The 21,688-nt window shown below is 39.8% G+C and overlaps 1 protein-coding gene across 1 annotated transcript; it reads right to left on the bottom strand.

Moving 5' to 3' along the window:
* Positions 1-4,751: 4,751 nt before the first annotated feature.
* On the bottom strand, positions 4,752-20,685 carry LOC131978718 (sacsin-like). Its single transcript, XM_059342444.1, has 8 exons — positions 20,657-20,685; positions 19,322-19,409; positions 19,063-19,174; positions 18,459-18,605; positions 16,922-18,353; positions 16,661-16,749; positions 10,487-16,558; positions 4,752-10,456 (listed from the first exon to the last, which is right to left on the bottom strand). The coding sequence occupies exons 1-8, from the start codon at positions 20,683-20,685 to the stop codon at positions 5,631-5,633; spliced, it is 12,795 nt and encodes a 4,264-aa protein (XP_059198427.1). The 3' UTR covers positions 4,752-5,630.
* Positions 20,686-21,688: the final 1,003 nt, after the last annotated feature.

Below are 21,688 nucleotides of genomic sequence, written 5' to 3'. Positions count from 1 at the left end.
ATAAAAAGCATAAAAAGAACCTGTCAACCGCTGCTCACCTTGACTTCAGGGCTAACGATAACAGTGTTTACGCCTACAATTTTTGTGGTTAGAAACTGCTCTAGTGTTCATAGTGTTGCCTAGTTTTATGAATCACCTGATCATGAAGGTGCCATTGTTTTTCTCCAGCCTGGCATACAGGGGCAGGTGTGCGAATAATTAAATAAGAACAAAACTTTACTGCATCGTTTTCTCAATTTCTCAATTTTTTTTCAATGCTTTAATTTATTTATTTTTACACATTTAATTTGAAGTGCTTTTCAAAACATTCACACTCACAAAAAAAGGAAGACTGCACTCTTTGGGCTAAAAAAAAACTATTCATTTGCACGTTTTTTTCTGCATACATTTATTGGTCCATTTCCTGCTTCAGCGTTAGGCTTCCTCACTGCTATGTGAAGCCTAACGCTGAAGCAGGAAATGGACCAATAAATGTATGCAGAAATAAACGTGCAAATGAATAAATACATAGGCTTACATTAAAAAATACAGATATACTGGATACATTATGAAGAAACAACAACAAAAGACAAATAAAATTAGTATCAAATGATTTTTGATTTTCCATTATGGCATGTCATTTCCCCACAATGACCTTATATATATATTGGTTTATTAGCTCAGATGCTAATAATAAGTAGTTTAATCAAACAGTGGGCCTACCTCAGTCATTGTGGTGAAGAGTCATATCAGTGCTGCTGTTCACCGGCTCGTCAAAGACACTGATGTTAATCCGTCCGCTGTTTATAAAGGATGATGATGCCCAACCCAACAACACGTCGTTTCCAGGCACACACTCATGTTTCTTTCGTTTTCCAACTAAGTGAATTTGCATTTTGGACTAAACAAAACTTTAGAGGGCAGCAACCAAGTACACCTGACTGCAGGTAGCAATTCGGGGCGGAGCTCAAAGGACGTTGAGGTGGATGGAGTCTATTAGATTTAATCAATGGCACCACTTATTATATACAGCCGTGAAGCATAGGCCTACTTATTATTATTATTATTATTATTGGCCGCATATAAACAAATAAGGAGCATATTTACGTGTTATCAGAATTAAACATAAATATAAAACAAGATTAGATAAACTATTAGATAATGTAATAGCAGGGATACCACAGCAGGGAATTATATGTATGTACAGCAGCAGAGGGATAGTGCAATAACAAGATGTCAGTAAAAATGTGAAATGACAAATAAGGAAGTTTGAAGCGGCATTAAAACTTTAAAAAAAAAGCTGTTGTCATTCCCATTTTCATCATGCCAAAATAGTTAGCATCCTTTTGAAGTCTAATGACGAGTTTTTTTTGCCTTTAGTGAATTCTAGTAAAATATGGGTCATTGTTTATTTTGATAAATGTTAAAACTTTATCTATCCTGATTCATAATGCTATTATACTGTATAACATTTTACTTGTACTAGAAAAATTCTGTCAGACACACTGATAAGGTGAATGTGCTTTGTACATCAGGTTATACCACTTAGAAGATCAAAGACTGAGGTGACTTTAACATCATCTTTATTGAACTGAACACAATTGAAAATCAAAGCTAACATATTAGAAGGGGTTGGGGCCATTGGCTGCAGTTGAGAGTCCTGGTCAGAGGCCACTTGATGGGGTTGAGGGGCTGGGCCAGAGGTCACTGAATGTTGATGTGATAACAGATGTTTACAGGGCTGGACTGGGACAAAAAAGTCAGCCTTGGCCCACCACAACTGATAACTCACCAAGTATCTTAGTGCTCTCCTGAACATGGAGATATCTGAACTATATCACTCCACACTACACTACATTTAGGCTACATTAGACAGCCCTCATCCTAGTGTCAAAACACAGGAAGTCAGAATGGATAAGTTTCACTTTTTAATATAAATGCAATAACATGCAGCACAACAAAGCAAGATAATAAGCCTGCAGGGAAAAAATGAAAGAACACACAGTACTGTAAAAGTACAGTGGAAACTCCATGCTCACTTTAAAATGGTGTTCTACTAATGCTCAAGAAACAAATGTTTACATATCTAAAAAGATCCCTTTGGGTGGGCAAATTAGCCTGCAGAGACAGAAATGTCCTACTAGCAAATTTAACACTGTCACACTAACATCATAATTTTCACTTCCAACTGCTCGTCTGTTTATCACCTCCAAATCTATCTATCTATCAACAACTGATCAAGCTAGCACAGACAACAGCAAATGAGCTTCAAACACTGACAGAACTGACCAACATGAAGTTATGACAACAAGGCACTAGCATGTTCAACTGGTAACAGCAGCTAGTCTAGCTTGTTGCTGTGCCAGTCAATTAACGTCAACCAATTAAGTCATTAAGTTAAAGTCCATAACTGTTAAACTTCATTAAAAGTTCAGACGTGCTAAACATAGTGGAGGCAGCAGAAACTGTGCTCTTGCCCCCTGGCTGCGTGCGCACCTGTTACTGTTCAAAAAGTTAGCAAGCTAACAAAATAAAGTTATTAACCTGACTTCATGATATTTGAGCCCGGCAGATAAATATTTATTGCTTCTTACTGCATGTTGCCGGGTGCTTTCATCTTTCCACCTCTCTCTCATAGACTCCCTAAAGGTTAATTCCTCCATCATCACCTGTCAGGCGCCGCTGCCTGAAGGGCTTGTCGTTTGTTTTTCTCTTAATTTCTCCGCTACTTCTATGCATTTCTTTTACATTTTTATTTTCTGGCTGTGCCTTGACTGATCGACTGATTGACAGCCGAAGGCCCCAAGGAGGCGGGCTCTCGGCCCTCCCTCTACCTGATTTTTATTGACCATTGGCCAATGACACTGCCGGGCCGTGACATGACTGGCTGATTGACAGCAGAAGGGACCAAGGAGGAGGGGACCTTGGCCTTCGACCCGCCCTCTACCTGTTTTATTGGCCATTGGGCAATCAGTCAACCAAAAAAAAAAAAATGTTTTTGTTTTTTTGTTTTTTCAAGTCTTTCGGCCCAAAAGTTTTGCCGGCCCACCCGTTATGCCAGATGGCCAGAAGTCTAGCCCTGGGTGTTTAATGTACTGGGATCTATTTTTGATAGTCATGGTGCAAAAACCACAGTGGAAGTGTGTTGCTTTTCTGCAGTTTAATCCACACTTTATGATAGTGAACTCTGAAAGAGTGGAATAACAGTAAAAACACAAGTCATACAATTAAGTTGAACACAATGTGTGCAAATTATATATATGTATGTATATATATATATATATATATGTATGTATATATATATATATATATATATATATATATATATATATATATAATGTGTGTGTACTTCTCTCTCACAAACAAAATTTATTACAAGTGTATTCTCATGTGTGGACATTGGGAGGAACGTGAACAGCCAGCATTTTTATAGTATGAAAGAACAGTGGGAACACTTCCAGGATGAGACGAAGCACACTCCGAGCACAAGGAGAAGACCGTTCTGCTCTGGTGACTGCTGAGATGTCACGTCCTCCAGAGCAAACTTTTGTTGTTAACATATGGAAAGATACATTTGTCTGATATATGGTTAGTTGTCATTATTTTCATAACATGATTTCTTAATAATGAATAAAAAAGTGCTTTTAACTTGGAATGTTTGTCTTCACTGGCAGCTGAACGTTCAGGTGTTCTGTCCAATGAGATCTTAAAAAAAAACATGCTCATCCAGCCCTGATTTGTTTTGATGATTTTTCATTCATTTTCAACAAATAATGAAATGTCTATCAACCATAGTCTGGTAACACTCACACAGTTAAAGCTCAATTTAAAAATCTCACCACAATCTCATACTTTATGACAACTGAAGAAACTAACAGATAGTAAATGAAAATTTGTCCCTTTGGCCTACAGATTTAATAGAATATTTTAATTAATAATGGCAGAAATCTCCCCCACACAATAAGTGGGTTGCAACCCAATCCAATTTAAATATATTGTATTATGAAAATCTGTAAGAAAAATGGTTATCAAAATTCCCCTTCTCCTTCGTCTTACAGTTCAACAAGTAATTACATGTTTATCAACCATAGTCTGGTAACACTCACACAGTTAAAGCTCAATTTCTGTAATTTCCCAGCTTGGGATGAATAAAGTATATCTATCCATCTATCTATCTACCTATCTATCTAATAAAAATAAAAAAATCTCCCCACAATCTCATACTTTATGACAACTGAAGAAACTAACAGATGGTATATGACACTGAAACTTTCTGTTGCTTTAGCCTACAGATTTAATAGAATATTTTAATTATGGAAGAATCTCAATAAGTGAGTTGCTACCCAATTACATATGTATTGTATTTTGAAAATCTGTAAGAAAAATGGTTATCAAAATTCCCCAAACTTCTTTATATTTGCATTTCATAAAGTCTTACTGTGGTTATATTGATCCTCAGTGAGAAGTTATAAATAAAAACGAGCCATAACATTTCATTTTATTCATTTATTAGGGCAACGCACATTAACCGTTTTCAACATTTCTGTAAAAATATACCAGTGATAGCCAGCTGGCTAACTTTCAAATGCTACCCTTTGGAAAGATGTTTCGAAACCAGAAGAAACAAGTTTATATTTTCATAAAAAAGTAATCAAGAGATTATATTGGTCCTCAATGAGTAGTCATAAATGTTTACAACTTGAAGAAACAAGAAAAATGTAATTTGTATTTTCATAATAATTCAGATGATCTTTGAGCATTAACATTGGGAAAAAAGTTAGCATTTTTGTTACAAAGTAAGACAGAGATTATACTGGTCTTCAATGAGTTATAAATGTTCACAACACTGCAAAAAGATTATATTTGCATTTTCATAACAATGTAATAATGAGATTATCTTGGTTCCCAATGAGTAGTCATAAACTACAACAAAAAAAGTTGACAGGCTTTTTCTTTGCAAAGGATTATCTTGGTTCTCAATGAGTAGTTGTAAATGTTTACCTTGCAAAAAGCAACAACATACATTCACATTTTTCATAACAAAAATACAGAAAATAAATTGGCCCTCAATGAGTAGTTATAAATGTTTACATAGAAAAAAAGAGCACATCTTTTCATTTTCAATACAAAGTGATAGAGATTATAATCGTCCTCAGTGTCAACAAAAAAAGTTGACAGGCATTTTCTTTGCAAAGGATTATCTTGGTTCTCAATGAGTAGTTGAGATGTTTACCTTGCAAAACAACAATATACATTTGCATTTTTCGAAACAACATAATATAGAAATTAAATTTGCCCTCAATGAGTAGTCATAAATGTTTACATAGAAAAAAAACATTTCAACAACAATTTTCAATACAAAGTGATATGAAGTGAAGAATTATAATCATCCTCAGTGATTAGTTGTAAATGAAGGAATGCAGCGAGCACATTGGTTCTCGATGAGTTGTGATACATTTTTACGACTTACAAAAGTCTTTGATGTTTACATTTTCAGCAGTTACTCAGAAATTAAACAATCTTTCTGAAGAATTTTCACAGTATTTTTCTATCATGTTAAACAAAAAAAATCACTTTTGTTTATATTTTTGTAATATTATCACAATATGGATGTGAAAGCATCTTGAACTGACCCTGTTAGTCTTAAATCCCTAGTTCACATATGCCTCTACTTTACTGAGGAGCTCAGATGCCTTGTCCAGCGCCAACATTTCATTCTCTGATTTGAAGCGATCGTTGGGAATATGGGGAAATGGATGGCAGTTTGGATACTGAGTCTTTTTGGCGTCCACTCCCAGTGTCTTCAGATTCCGCACAATTTCAGGCAGAACTCTCAGTTGGGGGTTGTAAAGGGAAACTTTTGCAGCAAGGACTGAAATGGAGCAGTCTGTCGGACGCTGGCCATCCTTTTTATACTTTGCAGCTATGAGAGACTTTTCCACTGCTTGATGGATTTTGAACAGACACCACTCTGTGCTCGCCCCACTCATGTCTTTTTGAGCTGCGTTGAGATCACAGCGAGCTTGTCTACACCAGCGCTGGGCCTCCTCTCTGTTCGGCTTCGGGACATTTTCATTATGGGTCCAAAAGTTGTAGGAGTCTCTAGAGAATCGCTCCCTGTGATACCTGGCCTCCTGATCCCATTGCCAAAAGTGGTCTCTGAAATTAGAGTTTCCACTTCGGTAGGATGAGCCTCCAGTATTGCCTTTGCCCTTGCCTTTGCCTTTACTGAGCTCATCAATTTGATTCTTCAAGTATTTGAATGCCTCAGTGGCGAGAAGTGGGCAGTCAGGGTTTTTGTCAGGATGCCATCTAAGGTACAGTCGTTTTATAGCTTTATCCCTCTCCTCCTTAGGAAGAGTCCAGATCTCTGCTAAACATTTGTCTATTTCCTGTTTAGCTTCGTCAATAGAGGCTGGTGAGGATCTTGAAGATGAGGAACTTGTATTTGATGGTTGGGAAGAATGTGGCACAGCTCCTGAAAGTGGCACTAGATCAGTGCAAGAAGATTCAGCAGATGTGCAAGTCCTCTCCTCAGGTTCAGTCTTCTTCTGTCGTTTAAACTGATACAGGTCAAGACAACTGACTTCAACTGGCTCATCTTCTCCGATATCTATCCTGTATCTCTGAGAATATAGTCCAGCCTGCCTAGGCAGTTCTTCAACAATAACTGCAAAAATATACTTGTTGTTAGTGCTGTAGCCAACATATTCCCCCTCTTCAAAGTTATTGAGGATGTTCATGTCTAAGGCATCATGCAATTCCTCTGGAATTTCTGTTCCAGGGGCTGTTGGATTGTGGTGCATGCTTTCAGTCTCAGCACTGTCATGGATCCCATTCTCAGCCAGAGTTGTCAGAACATCTTGCAGGCTGTCACAAAGGAGAAGTTGTCCGAGGACAGGGAGATGATCTGATGCCTTTCTGTTTCCTAAAAGAGCATTAATCTCCTTTGCCAGCGTCATACGGATGCGATTCATTACCAAGGGAGCCATGTCATCGTTGTGTTTCAAGTAAAAGATGCAACCTTGTTGCTCTCTTCTGACAAAAACGTTGGTTTCAGTAGCAGTTTTGTGTAGTGGCTGTTTATTGACAAACAGCTTTGTTATCAGACTTCCGCAGCAGACAATCCGAATACTGCCAAAAGTCTTCTTGCACATGTCTGTAGCATCTTCTGGTGTTATTTTTCCTTGAGACTGCTCCCTTATAAGACAAATTAGTCCATGTCTAAATGCTCCTGAAGACAGATGTTTCTCAAAACATCCACTAAATTCACAGTGTGGTTCAAGCTCACAAAGCTGCATGTGTTCTTCCTCCACTCTTTCCTCTGTGATTTGAGTCAGCATTTTAGGCCTAAATTTCTCAGGCAGTAATTGCAACAACCGATGATGCACATATCTGTCACTGCCTAAATGACATTCACTGAGTTTCTCAAGCAACAGGAACTTATTCTCCAACGCTTTTTCCAGCCTTTTGGTCTCACACGCTGTGTCGTTGTAGTAGAGTGTATGTGAGGGGTATAATTTACCATCTACTGCAGGAAGATACAAAGTCTTTACATCGTCAACAAGCGACTGGTCTCCTGGAGTCTCGATTAACTTGAAAAACTGCTCAACAGTGCAATTCACAGTTATCTGTTGGTTTGGGTGTAGTTGCGTTTTTTCACAGGAATCCACATAGACTGCTTCAAGAACATTACAATACTGCAGTGCAGTAGGTTGGTCCTTTACACCAATTTTCTTGAAAAAGTCTCTGAACAAGACATCCTGCGGCAAAATGTTGTACAAATATGGCCTGAACTCATGGTCATAGGGGAGCGAAAAAAACGCATCATCAGGTCTCACGAGTTCTTTGTCTTTTTCAACCAACACAACAGGAAGACCAGCCAATGGTTGGCCGTCAAACCTATTTGCTTGAAGGTAGGCATAAGCACTTCGAAACACCTCAGCACGCGTTTCAATCAACTGGTCAGTTTTACAGGGCGACTGACAGATGTTGCTCATGTTACTGGTTACACAGAGTGTTGGTGGTTTTTCATGGGCTCCTGCATTCTTCATCATTTCCAGGAACGTTTGTGACTTATAAACTGGTATGTCTATAATTGGCATTGATGACCAAATCAGTTCCTGATGCTTAGCATCGCCATCCATCAAAGATCCTCTGATTTTAACAGTAGTTTTCTCAGCAGCAAATGGTTGATGATAGCTGCACAGTTCTTTTTGAATTTTCACAGGAAACATGAACTTGATGTCAGCTATGCTCTCCAGCAACCTTTCCTCTTTGTTGCTGTTACTCACTATAGTCCAGGCTGCTTTGAAAATGAATGATGATTTCTGTTTCAGCTGCTTAAGCTGGCCATTTCCTTTTGCTTCTGTTTCTAACTGGTGTGCAAATGTTATTATTTCATCTTTTGACACAATATACTTCATTCCAAGGTCCCTTAGTAAGTATTTTAGTTGTTTTAGTGTGTATGGATTTTCTTTACACAACTCAGTCCAAAATCTCTGAGGCACAAATCTCTCTTGGGGCAACATCCTCCGATATAGCTCCACATTTTCATCGAAGTAGTATGATGCTGCCTCCAGTCTGCCTTGAGAATTGCGAATCAATTTCACCGTCTTCATTGAGGATATGATTGTGTCCTTTTCGTCAGAATTTTCAAACGGGAGTGACAGTAACAGTTTGATGCAGTGAAGTATCTGCATCTCTGTGAATGTGTGTACAACGGGCAGAATGAACTTCATGAAATAGTCCATATCAGTCAGGGTTTTGATGTTCAGTGTTTCTGACAGACTGCAGTTCTCTGGATTGTTTTTGAGAAAAATGCTGTTACTGTTGGGCAGATTGAACAAATCTGGAAATGTCCTTGAATAGTTGCTGTTGAGGATAAAAACTTCTTCATGTCCATCAATCCTCACTCGGTTACCATGTACTGTTTCAAATAATGGCAAGGATTTGAGCTTTCTCTGGTATGCTTGTTTGTCTTTGGACTTTGATACTCCAGACTGCAGGAAAAACTGAAGCTCTTTCATCTCATCAGTGGAAAGGTGGGAAAACTCTGAGCGGTTAATGTTGTAGACCTGATCTAACACACAACTTTTATCATTCACATCCATAAGTTCTGAGTGGAGAACTAACCGATCCTGCAATTCTAGTATCTTCGAGAAAAACACATTGTCAAGCTTCAAAAAACCAAGTTTAAAGAGGATGCCTGATATGTCTTTGGCGAACTGAATCACACTTGGCATGTCTTTCATCGTTTGCAGGAAGGGTTTGTTGTTGAACCTTGGACACAAAACAGGCAAGATGCAGCATTCATTGAAGAGCTTCCTCACATCACTTATTGCCAGACTTTGTTCATCAGCACTAGATGTTGCAGGTTTAATTTGACTTGTTAAGAACGCCCAAAGGGATTTCAGCCAGTTCAACATCTTCTCATTTGGGACATGAAGACCACTGTGTGGATCAACTTCACAATTCTGAAGACGCTGCTGAATTAACGGCTTCAGATATTCTGCTGCACATGGAAGTGTCAAGCTTTTGACAAGGTTTAAAGTTTGTAGAACTTCAATGTGGTCTCTGTTGGTCTCATAATCTGCAAACTGGTCCTCGTAGCCAGAGAACAGACTGTCATATCTTGATATCAACTTGGGAGATTTTGACTTAAAGACTCTCAAAATGTTATCTCTTGTGAGAAGAAGTGGAAGCCCATTGAGTGAGCTGGAGTTGGCCGTTTTTAAGTAAAAATCTCTTAAGCAGAAACTCAAGAGCTTTGAACATCTTGTTGCATCTTTGATCAGAGTGGCACTTATGGGTAGGGGTAAACCCTCATCTGTTTGGGTTGAGTCATTGAGGCTTTTCTCTCTTACGAAAGTCTGCACAGTTGAAGGATTCACATCGTTCAGTTCAATGCCAGCAGATTTGAAACTTTTCCAAACTTTTTGCATGGAAGGAGGAACCAATTTCATTCCAAGATCTTCCAAAATGGGATTAATCTCATCACGTATCCAGTGTATCAGGTAAGGTGCCTGAGTTGTTTCAGTTTCTTTGACATCACACCAGTTCAAAGAGTGCTTCCTAAATTCATAGCCTGCAACTGTTTGTGTTGAACTCCTCAGAAATGGAATCACATTCAGGCCTCTTTCTTTGATTGATCTGTATACCTCATGTATCATTTCATGCCAATCCTGGCCAACATCTTTAGACACAGTTGGCCAAAAACACAAGTAGTGTGACTCAATATGTTCAGGATCAACTTTCTTTTTTGCAGTGCTACGGCTGATGTAATGCAGGAGATCTGCATACAGTGGAGCAATGACATTTTGTTTCAAATATTCATTCCAGTTAGATTTTAGACCATGTCCATCTTCTTTCCAAAGGTTTCTCCTGGAAGAATCTACCTCAAAATTTGCATTGACATGCACTGGCAGTCCAGTTGTCCCTGGCAAAGGAAGTGAACAAAAAGCTTCTCCCTTAAAATCTATGGGGCTGGGTGGAGCCACATCTGAACTCTTGTTGATTTTTGAGCTCAACTGTGCTGCGATGGCTGCTTGGGGAAGTTTCTCCAATGGTGTTAGTTCATCATCCCCACTGTTTTTGGAAGAGCCAAACTGCTCTGCAATGGTCCATCTAGTTTGTCTTTTACCTGAGGTTGAAATCAAGGTTCCATAAATTACCTGCTCAGGTGTAACTGGTGTGTCCGATTGCAGGGCAATTTGTTGAAGTTTGACAAAAGCATCTTTTGTTTCTCTGCATTTCTGCGGCAGGCTTTTTTCAACCACGAAGATGGTTTTGAGTTTTCCTGAATGCTCATTGATTTCATGGACTTTTATTTTGCAGATGTTTTTCAGAAACAAAATTAGTCCTTCGGGATCTTTTGAGAGTACAGAGCATAGTTCTTCCATGTCACGGTCAGTGACGCCCTGCTGTGATATTTTAGAGTTGTTTGCCATGGTACCCATCCTCAGAGGTAATCTGAACATGGTACCCTCTTTAAGAGGAAATTTGTCTGGAAGAAAGGATTTGTAGACGTCCATGTACATCTTCTTGAAAGTCTCAGCTAGTGTATAGCCAGTGCCAGCTGGTGGTTTGTCTGAATAACTTTCTATGTATTTTCGATTGGGATCAGAAATGCAGAGTAGCTCATCTCCAGTGAGGATGGAGGGGCAGTCAGTCAGATGGTAAACCGAGTTGAATCCTACTCCGTACTTTCCTGTCTTCCCTGGAGAGTTGTGCTTTCCTCCTTCTCCTAACTGTTGAATTCCAGCCAGGTCAGCATCAGAAAACACTTTGTTGTTGAACACACACAGGGCTGGACCCTGCAATTGGTTCCATTTCTTCCCAAATGTTTTTTCTGTGCCATGCCGTCGTCTGTCCCAAACAAAGTTGATTTCGGTTGCCTCTGCATCATCAGCATTTTGGATAAGCTCTTTAAGGATATCCTTCTTTGCTGGATAGGCTGAAATTATGTTTTTGATTCGAACAGTAAGTTCTTCATGCTGCTCAAACTCAAAAGCAAATGGTGAAATGTTCTCAATCTCATAGTTTTGCAGGGTATAATGCCTGGTGGTTTTGATTCCAAAGTGCCTAGCCATAGAACGTGAGATATGCTCGTGACATAATGGGGCACCTGGATCGACTGGCATCCACGGACTGTCATTGTAAAACATCTTGCTTGCAGGTTGTAAAACACCACCTTTGTTTGGTATCTGACAGTCACTCGTTTTCTCTTTGGCTTCATGTATGGCTTTTAAAATTGTGAGGCAAATTGACAGGTCCTTCTTTGGTAGGGTCTTGTTACCATGTTGAGAGTGCATCTCCTGGAGTACAGTTAGAAACTGACTGGTTGTAAAACCTTTTTCAACACCTACACATTCCCAAAGCGTCCGGAATCCACTGAAGGCAGATGGAAGTAAATAGAGATAGGGTTTTGCTTCAAATTGCTCATTTTCAGCTACACGACTCACATTTGCAAATGTACTGCCGACAAGAATGAAGGGAAATGAATTTGCTCTTTGTGAAATAAATGTGAAATCCCCACCATCAATGAGCCAACGATCCAGAAATCTATAGCATTCAAATGCTATTTTGTTGAGCAAGGATCTGTCAATGGATCGAGATTTTCCACATGCTTCTTGAAGCTGCTGAATCACTTTCTCAGGCCCTGGACTGTTATGGACTCCCAGAATTTGCAGGACTGGATCGGTTTTGTGTATTTCCAGATTGGTGTGATCCAGAACATGTTGTGTCATGTTAACGAGTGGGGAGCATTTTTCACTAAATACATCCGTGGGCCTTCTAAGCATGACATTTCTTTCCATTTTTGTATCACCAGGGGAAAATGCTGGGAGAAGTTCAGTCATCCTCAGTGTTTCCCAGTGGAGAGAGTCTTTGTCATTCATATGATCCTTCAAAAGTTCAAGAAGGCAATTCAAATGCCCATATGCTTTCTTTTTGTCAATGGTCCAGGTTTTGGGGATTGTGCTTGCCTTCTCTGTGATGTCTTCCAGTGAGAGATGATCATTTGCCATTCCAAGTTCCAACAAGCGCTGAATCCTTTTGGGGGCACAAAAGTCATTTTTGGTGCCGCCAAGCAAGCGTCCTTTCTCTGATTCAAAAAGACAGGCGACTTTCCCTGTCGGATTGACAAGTTTCCTGATATGCTGGAGCTCTCCGCTTCTTGTGGGGATGCAAGGATATCGGACCAGTAAACTGTTAATTTCTTTGATGTTAAGGTCAATAGCATGCAGCACGAGAGTATTTCTGCTGTCAGGGTCCATGGTACCAAGGTTGTTAAACACTGCTTCTTGATAAAACTTGTCCCAGTTCCATGTTCTGTTCAGTAAAACTGTTTCAAGGCCCGACTGTTTGAAGCTGTTTCTCAACCACAGTGGAAGAGGAATAACATGGTTGGGTGCTTTTATGTGTTTCTTGCACACCTGCACGGCAAGTGCAAATATTTCTTTATCCTCCTCAATCCTCTTGTGTAGAAATATGGCATTGTTCATTGAGCACCAATGTTCTCCATCACTGAAGAGCTTTGGGCCAGTGTACTGGTGAGCAATGATGGAGTACAATGCATCAACCAAAGGCTTGAAGATTTCACTCACTTTCTCTCGATCAGGCCAAACAGTGTGATAACAGTATTTTTCCAGTTGCTTGTTTTCAGACATTTCCTTAAGTGCCAAAAGTGCAGTGATGTATGCCTTCACTACAGGATCCTGTAGAAGGGCTTTGTTCCAGTCATGTTTGACCCCACTCTCCCACAGACCTTTTCGGTTGCTGGTCACAGCAAATGTTCCATTTACATTGACTGGAAGACCTGTGTGAATGGAAAGAGGAAGGAAGCAAAATGCCTGTCCAACAAGATCTGTTTGTAATGAGGCCAGCTTTCCAGTATCTGGATTTTTTTGCAAAGGCACAGCAATCCCTCCGATGGGCAAAGAAAACTTGGCTTGCTTGTTTTCTTGAAGGGCCATTTGCAAAGACTGATGTGTCCCAAAGCAGTTGTACAGGAGCCAGGACTGGACTTCAGTTACACCAGATTGCTGACTGGTTATTTGGACAATGTTGACTGTGCAGGAATCAATTACCTCTTTGCACTTTTTATCAAGTTTCATCAATGATTTCTCAGCTTGGTGCTGCTTTGACATGGTTTCATCAGAAATCCTCATTGTATTCACTGTGGTTTTGGAGACAGTGAGGACAGTTTCTATTTGGTCATCTCTCGGTGGAGTTGATGCTTCGTTTGAGATACTTTGTAGAGACAGTGTGTTGATGTTTTTCAAAAACAGCAGGTGAGTTTGTGAATTGTTGGTGAAGTGCTGTTGTAAAGAGATGATATCGTGTTTGTGATACACCTTTGAACTTATTTCTGACTCAACAGCCTCTTCTTCAGTTCGGAAAGGCAGTTTGATCAAAGTGCCTGGATAAGGTTCAGGGGGACTTTGTCTGCTTAAATTACAATCAAAAATGCGTTCGTATGGTCCAAACTGACCAGGAAACCAACGAAAAAGTCCCTGCTGAGCGAGATCCAGCTTGATTCCAGGATTTGTTTTATGTTTGATGTGCTTCTTGAGGTGAGTTACATTTGGATCAAGTATGAGAAGACTGTTGCCACTGAGGATGGAAGGAACATCTGTCACATGATACACAGTGTTGAATCCAAGTCCAAACTTTCCAATTTTTTCCACTTTGTTTTCCTTTGAGGCAGCTCCAACTCTGATAATATTTTTCCAATCCTCTGGTGTGAACTGCTCGTTATTAAATGCCCACAGGCAAGGTCCTTGGCAAAGGGTCATGTCAGGGTCAATGAGACTATCAGGGGCGTCTTTGTGCACTCTGAAATCTACCAAGAATTTACAGGCTTCTGCCCCAGCATCCTCTGCATTTTGAATGAGCTCCTTGAAGATGTCACTTTCTTCATCATACTCTTTAAGAATGTTTTTAATCCTTGTTGTTATCGGTTCAGATTGTCCACACTGTTCAATTCCCACAAACTCCGGATGGAGGATGTGGGTGCTGAGAAATTGGATATTAAACCATTCAGCAGCTGCTCTTGGGATTTCCTCATGTACAACATGAATTTCTTCCTGGCTGTGCTTCAGCTCTTTCAACCCATTCTTGCTCACATCGCAGAAGACTGCTGTTGACAGTGGTTTAAGGGTATGTTGGTCACCCTCTATGAGGACTGGCACTGGGATGTCATCCTGAACCGTCTTCTTCTCTTTCCACAGCCAGTTCAGAATTTCAATTGACACCTTTACCTCAGAGGATGTTGCAAATGGCAGTTGTCTTCCTTCAATGGTTTGCTTGATGGAATGAAGAATACCAATAACTTCTTCATCTGAAAGCAATGTTCTTAGGCCAAACTCCTGGAGCAACTTGTTGTATGCCAGAAATTCCTTTGGGACCTTCCCAATGTAGGCGCTCAGATCAAGATTACATGGGTAGTCTAGGACCAGATCCTGTGGCGATACAAACTGGTTGTGGCTCCACAGCCAGGATGTGTCCTTTTTCATCATTGTTGGAAATTCTGAGATGTGGTCTTGCATGTGTTTGTAAATGCTGTGCAACTTTCTCTTGAAATCCACATTTGTGTCAGGGTCAGACATTTTCTGTGCTTTTGATTTCAACACTGTCAAATTCTCTGTAACTTTTTCAGGTGGGGGTAGGCGTTGAAGACCAAGTTGGCTGCTAACTCTGTTACTGAAACTTCCCACCAGAGGCATTGCATGCCCAACAATGTCCTCGTACATAGAATGTCTTATTTCATCTGGACAGAAGAAACAACTTGTCTGAGATTTGTCGTTGCAGTGTTTACTGCCAGGTTTAGCACATGGGACCCATCTTAGCATTTTGAGGCAATGAAGCTGCTCATGAGAGAACTTTGAGAGCAGATCATTAGTATCCAACATCTTCAAGAGCACCTTAGCTCTTTTGAGAGCCTCAGCTTGAGAGCTTACATGTTTACTGTCAATCAGTGTGGCGGCATGCAACAAGTGCTCAGGTGACACGTCTACTTCTTTATTTAGCAATCCAAGCTCTGTTAGGCTTTGAAGCATCTGTGGCGTGTGAGTGTACAATGGTGGGGGAAAGAAATCTGACTCAAAAATGACTTTAAAGGTTGCAATTCTTGGGTCAAAAAAGTCTGAGGCTTTTTTCAGCTTTCCATTCATTTCAATGAAGCTCAAGTCCTTGCATCTGCGCCTCAACTTCTGATTTTGAGAGAAAAGGATCTCGCCATTCTGTAAGATCCAAGTCATGATTTTCCCAGTGTCTTCTTTTCTGCATGCTCCCTTCTCAATACAGTCAATGAGGAAATTCGCTGCTTGTGCAGTATCCATGATATTAACTTTGAGCAGCTGTAACAGTCTGAGATCAGCCTCAGTTGCACACTGCACAACCGAATCGGGCATGGGGAACTCTGTTGGTACTTTTAGACCAGAAATTAGAAGCACAGCCTGTTTTGATTGAACTGCAACATTTGATCCTTTCATGGTTTGAAACAGAGGCAACTTTGAGAGTAAATCTTTCTCAGTGACTGAAAGAGAATCCAGGCGAGAAAAATAATCTTTCAGTTCTTCTCGTGCTTTGTGAGAGGCAGTTTTGAGTCCTCTGATGACATCCTGAGAATCTAAATTCACCAAGACTTTCATGACACTCCTGGGAGATGGGCACAGCACATATGAGTCTAGGTCTTCATGTTTAAGCCACTCGTTTCCTGTCACCACTGTGCCACCAACTTTGTTCACCAACTGAGCTATTTGTGTTGGCAAGTTCATCTGCTTGCTTTTCTGAAAAATGAGGGTTGTTTTCTGCTCTAGTCTTGCTAGTGATACATGCTGACTGGCGGACAGGGGACTGACTGGTATTAATGGCATTCTACTGAAATTACTTAACTCTTTGAAGTGAGTGTTGAGAAATTTCCAGAATTCTTGTAGCCAGCCTAAAGGTGGATGTTGACTGCTGCTGATGTTCCAGGTAACAAGCCCCGGCCCCGTCTGCTTCCAGTCCTGTGGCAGATACTTCTTTGTATATTCAGCCACCTGGTTTGCGTCAATGTTGATGACCTTGAATGAATCTGAAAAACAGATTTTGTTTTAAATATATACACAAATATTTATGGCGTGTCAGAAATGCAAAACAACCCTTAAGTCACTTTTCTTTAAGATTATTTTCCTACTTTCTCTCGCCAGTTCTTTCAGGTGGGTACTGCAGGTTCGACTGAGATCATCTGGGATGAAGAGGTGTTTGCAGCATGGTAGCAAGACTCTGCACAAAGAATAAGTTTGTTTGCATATAATCTTAGTGTACAGTGAGTTAACAGATACAGACTTTTCAATCAAAGCAGAAATAAAAATGATAGAAATTGTCAAATAATATACTGAAGCAATACATATCATATAGACTGTAAAAGAGAATAAAGACAAATCTTAAAACCCACCTTGGAAATTCATTGCTGTCAATTAAAGCAGTGTCCTCCTCTCGGTCTGTGAAAGATCTGAAAGAGCCGTCATTGAGTGGAAGCAGTTGAAGGCCCTTGAGTTCTCTGTATTTTCCATCACTCAAAACATACTCCAAAAGCCAGAGTTTGTCATCTTTAGAGATGGTGTGCATGTCCATCCTGCGGAGAATGTCCCTTAGGAATGTTGGGGTGACATGTTTAAGGGTGCTGGGCTGTGGATAAGCCTCATTTATAGCTTTTTCGACACTGCGTGATAAAGTGACAAGATTTTCTCCACAGGAGACCAAAGTCCTTTCAATGGCGGCCAAAATGTCAGAGCTTGTTGGACCATTACAGGGGAACACAGCTTCTGATGGAGTGATGAACTGTCTCTCATTTTTGGCAAGGGATAGGACAGCCACATTCCGTTTGAATAAGTGATCAAGAACATCCAGAGCAACGGCATACCATTTGTCTCTGTGCTTTATCTGGCTGATATCTGGCCACAGATCGTACACGTAGGAGACAGGCAGAACAGATGCTTGAGCAAGCTTGATAGCATCTTGAATGATCATGAGGTATGCTTGTGGAAGCACTTCCTTCATCAGCAACTCGTTCCACACAGCATGTTCGTCATGTTTCTGGTCCTCCTCTTGCCACTTGATGTGTCTTCTGTTGTCTGTGAGGCCAAAGCACGCATTGACATAAACTGGGAGTCCTGTCTTGTTGGATTCATTGTTTGGGAGTGGGAGGAAGCAGCTCAGTCTACTCTCTCTACTGTCTCTCTTCTCCCCACAAGGGAATGCCAAGTCAACTTGAGGGAAAAAACTCAACTTTTTTGCAAGTGAATCAAGCTCTTCTACATTGCCTTCTTTCATGGTACATGTTGTCAAAAGCCACCTTGTTTCTTTGTGGTCTTCTGAGTTGAGGCTTATCACTTTGAACCTTGTTGAACTCTCAGTGATTGACTCGTCTTTGGACTCCAGAACAACATTTGATGGGACGGAGGATTTCACTTCAAGTCTGCTGTTTACAGTGCCATGTATGTCGATATGTATCAAGGACACGGAGATCACATTTTTCAGGAACAGAAGGCTTAAGTCAGCATCTGCAATGAAGCTGTCAAAAAGCTCAACCACCTTGTTGGAGTCATATAGATTATCTGAGATATCTGATGCCTCTTTGCGCAAGGGGAACCTGAAAACTGTCCCATCGAATTGTTGATTCTCCTTGATGACTTTTGACCATTCTTGTCCACTTAGGAGTGAAACTATATCATGAAAAGGTTGGAATTGATCATGTATAGTCATAAGATCTTCTTGATCGTCTGCATCATCCAAAGACCACTGAAAACCTCCCTCTCTGACCCCAAATATTTTTTCTTGGGGGTCCAGAAACCCGAGGTGCTTTGAACTGAATATACTTGGTACATCTGTGAATAGAGTAAAACAGAAATGGTCCCATTAACTTACTATACATGTAAAACAAAAACTTTTGAGACTCTTAGGTTTATGGGTTTATCTTTATGTAGTTTTACCTGTTATGTGATAAACAGAGTTGAAGCCGATACCAAACCTCCCGACTTTGTTTGGATCATTGCGTTTGACACTCCTCCCTGCCGTCTGAATTCCTTCCCAGTCTTCTTGAGTGAATGCTGCATTGTTGTAGGCGTAGAGAGCAGGACCTTTGCAAAAACAGACAAAAAATACTTCAGAAGGTGCTCATGACTTTTATTAAATACACTTCTACTCTTACAATCTGGCCAACCAGACTTGACTATGGGAGCAAACCCACATGAAACAAGCAGAACATACAAACTTTAAAAATGTTTAAGGCAGATGCGAAAAAATGCTGTAAAATAGGAATGCTTTCAAAAATAGAAATGTTAATAGTTTATTTTTATCAATTAACTAAGTGCAAAGTGAGTGAACAAAAGAAAAACCGTAATCAAATCAATATTTGGTGTGACCACCCTTTGCCTTCAAACCAGCATCAATTCTTCTAGGCATTTTTTCACACCTGCCTAAGATGTTTGCACAGTACTGTACATTATATGATACATTTGTATTTTGGAAAAATACATCACAACTAATGTTAATTACCACCTCAGAGCATGGCTATTGTCTGAACACCCTGCATACCTTGGTACTGTCCCAATTCATCAGTCCAAAGGCTCTCAGTCCCATAGCTTCTCTCATCATGGATGAAAACCACTTTTGTGGCTTGAGCATCATCTGCATTTTGAATCAGCTCCTGTGGGGAAAAATAAAACAGTACATAGAGGTTAACAGATTGAAAGCTGCAGGGCGGGGAGATCCACTGATATAAAGAATGCTACGTATGAGTTACAAAATATGAAATGTTTTATAACATAATTATCAGAACCAGTATTGAACAAACCTTCAAAATTTGTCCACCATCTGGATATCGACGTAGAATATCTTTCAGGTAGTCAATGAAGGGCGGTGCTGTTGCCCCGAAGGACTTTCTGAAAAAAAAAAAGAAAAAAAGAGAAGGATTAAATAGTTATATCAACACAGGGTGTGTCCTCCTCAAATAGTTGTGCAATAAGAGCTCCAGCCCACACCTGTGTATGAGTATTATTTTGGGTCATAGAGGTTAAGTGTGTGTGTCATTATGTTCACATGTATATTTCATTTCACTTTATCCTCTTATACACAAAGAATGATGGTCACAGCACTAACTTTTGTTAGCTTAAAAAACATGACAGGTATGGATATGAATTTTAAATCTCATAGCATTCATTGGAAAGTGGTACAAATAGTTTAAATAATGTATGGAATTTAAACAGGTAGTTGCTTCAAGTGAAACTTAAAATCTCCTGTATAGGGCATTCTAAGTGGTTATGAAATTGTCATGTATTGTTTTATGCATGATCGGCCATGCAAATAACAGGGGTTAAAACAAGATTATTGAGCCTGAAAAGTTGTCCAAAAGGAAAATTTGTATTTTAAGTATTGAATTAAGTATTATATGAATTTAAAATGGCTCTATGCCTGAAATCAGGCATGGCTCCTGAGAACTTTAAGTGCTGAAATAAGCTCTCACTTCCGCATGAACACACAGCACTCGCCCTTACTTAGCATGAATAGCATAAATATGGGCTCTATCTTCGTTGTACTAATGGTTTAAATTGTATCTATGCATGATCAATTATAATGCATGAATTTGTTTGTGCAACAGGTTTCTTCAACGTCTATTCATCAAACCTATGCTACAAGAACAAAATTTGTGACACATGTTGTTCTGAATTGGGCTTGACACACAACAACAAGATCTCTTCTCTCATAATGCCAACCGCCCCAAAAAGGCTATCTGGCAATCAGTTTCAGTAACTCAAATCTTGCCTCAGCGCTCTTTGGTCAAAATAGCATGTTACTCCATAGGTGGTCGGCGTCTTACAGTCATCTGTTTGCACAACTTAAAAACAGCTAGGTGTGCAGGTCCGTGGCCTAGAGGTTAGTAATCGGCCTTGTGACTGGAGAGTTGCTGGGTCTAATCCCAGAATCGACAGGTCAAGGACTGAAGTACCCTTGAGCAAGGCACCTAACCCCCCTGAACAGCTCCCCCAGGTGCAGAAATGTGCTGCCCACTGCTCCTTGCATGGTGTGTTCACTTGTGTGTAAATAAGGTTAATATGTTAATATGATAGTTAAAATGCAGAGGTTGAATTTCCCCATTGTGGGATTAAAAAAGTAATTCATCTCAACTCACCGATTTTTTTTCTTTCTCTTTGAACTCATCCTTCCTGATGCTGAAAGAGAGACACAATACAGTGCATTGAAGAACAAACTTCTATGCTTATGCTAATTTCATCCACATGTGATATTAAAAGAGACCTGCACCTGCTGTCGCAAAGCTGATTTAAATGTGGTAACCCTCCTGCACACACTTTAGTTTTCTACAGTTTACACTTAGTTATTTTTTTCCTTTGAGTTTTGTTTACCTAAGACCTCGTGGACATTGCACATGTAGCCCATTAAATAGTTGTAGTTAAATAGTTGTTTTTTTCAGTTTTGTTGGCGGTTCATTAGTCTCTGTTTGCAGTGCACGCATTTAATCCATTTCTAAACAGTCTCACGTTAGTTTTTTGAGTTACCAGTCATGAAGGTGTCGCTGTTGAGCGGACATCTTGGCAGGCTGGAGGACAAACCGCGCCCCCTGCTGCTGAGTCTTTAAATACAGGAAGTGGAACGTACCAAGTGTCGTGAAGGAGGGGGATTTACTGTGTTTTAAGTTTTTGTTAATAGCTGAAATATTAACACTTATAGCCCAATTTATTTTTCCAGGTTTGTTTAAGTTTTTTTTTAAAATGTCTAATCAACAATTAAATATGCCTTTTTTCCCCAATTAAGTCAGATTTTTTTTTAAATCTATTTAACATAATCAGATAATTTAATTTTAAAGGTTTCCTCAAAGCATTTCTCAACACCAGATAACTTTTGCTGAGTCACACTGCAGCATTGTAGAAAAACCTGTCAACCGCTGCTCACCTTGACTTCAGGGCTAACGATAACAATGTTTACGCCTTAAATTTTTGTGGTTAGAAACTGCTCTAGTGTACATAGTGTTGCCTAGTTTTATGAATCACCTGATCATGAAGGTGGCAAAAAGCATGAAAAGAAGCAATGATAAACCTAGTCTGGGACTTGAATATGATAGGAATATAAAAGTTATTTTCTTTAAACACTAAAATTGCAAGTAATGACAAACTTTGCATTCTTACATCATTATTCATACATTGCA

This window comes from Centropristis striata, chromosome 10 (assembly GCF_030273125.1).
Source record: "Centropristis striata isolate RG_2023a ecotype Rhode Island chromosome 10, C.striata_1.0, whole genome shotgun sequence".
Lineage (NCBI taxonomy): Eukaryota > Metazoa > Chordata > Actinopteri > Perciformes > Serranidae > Centropristis > Centropristis striata.
The sequence above is the reverse complement of the archived record's forward strand: the minus strand, read 5'-3'. Positions and strand labels throughout refer to the sequence as shown.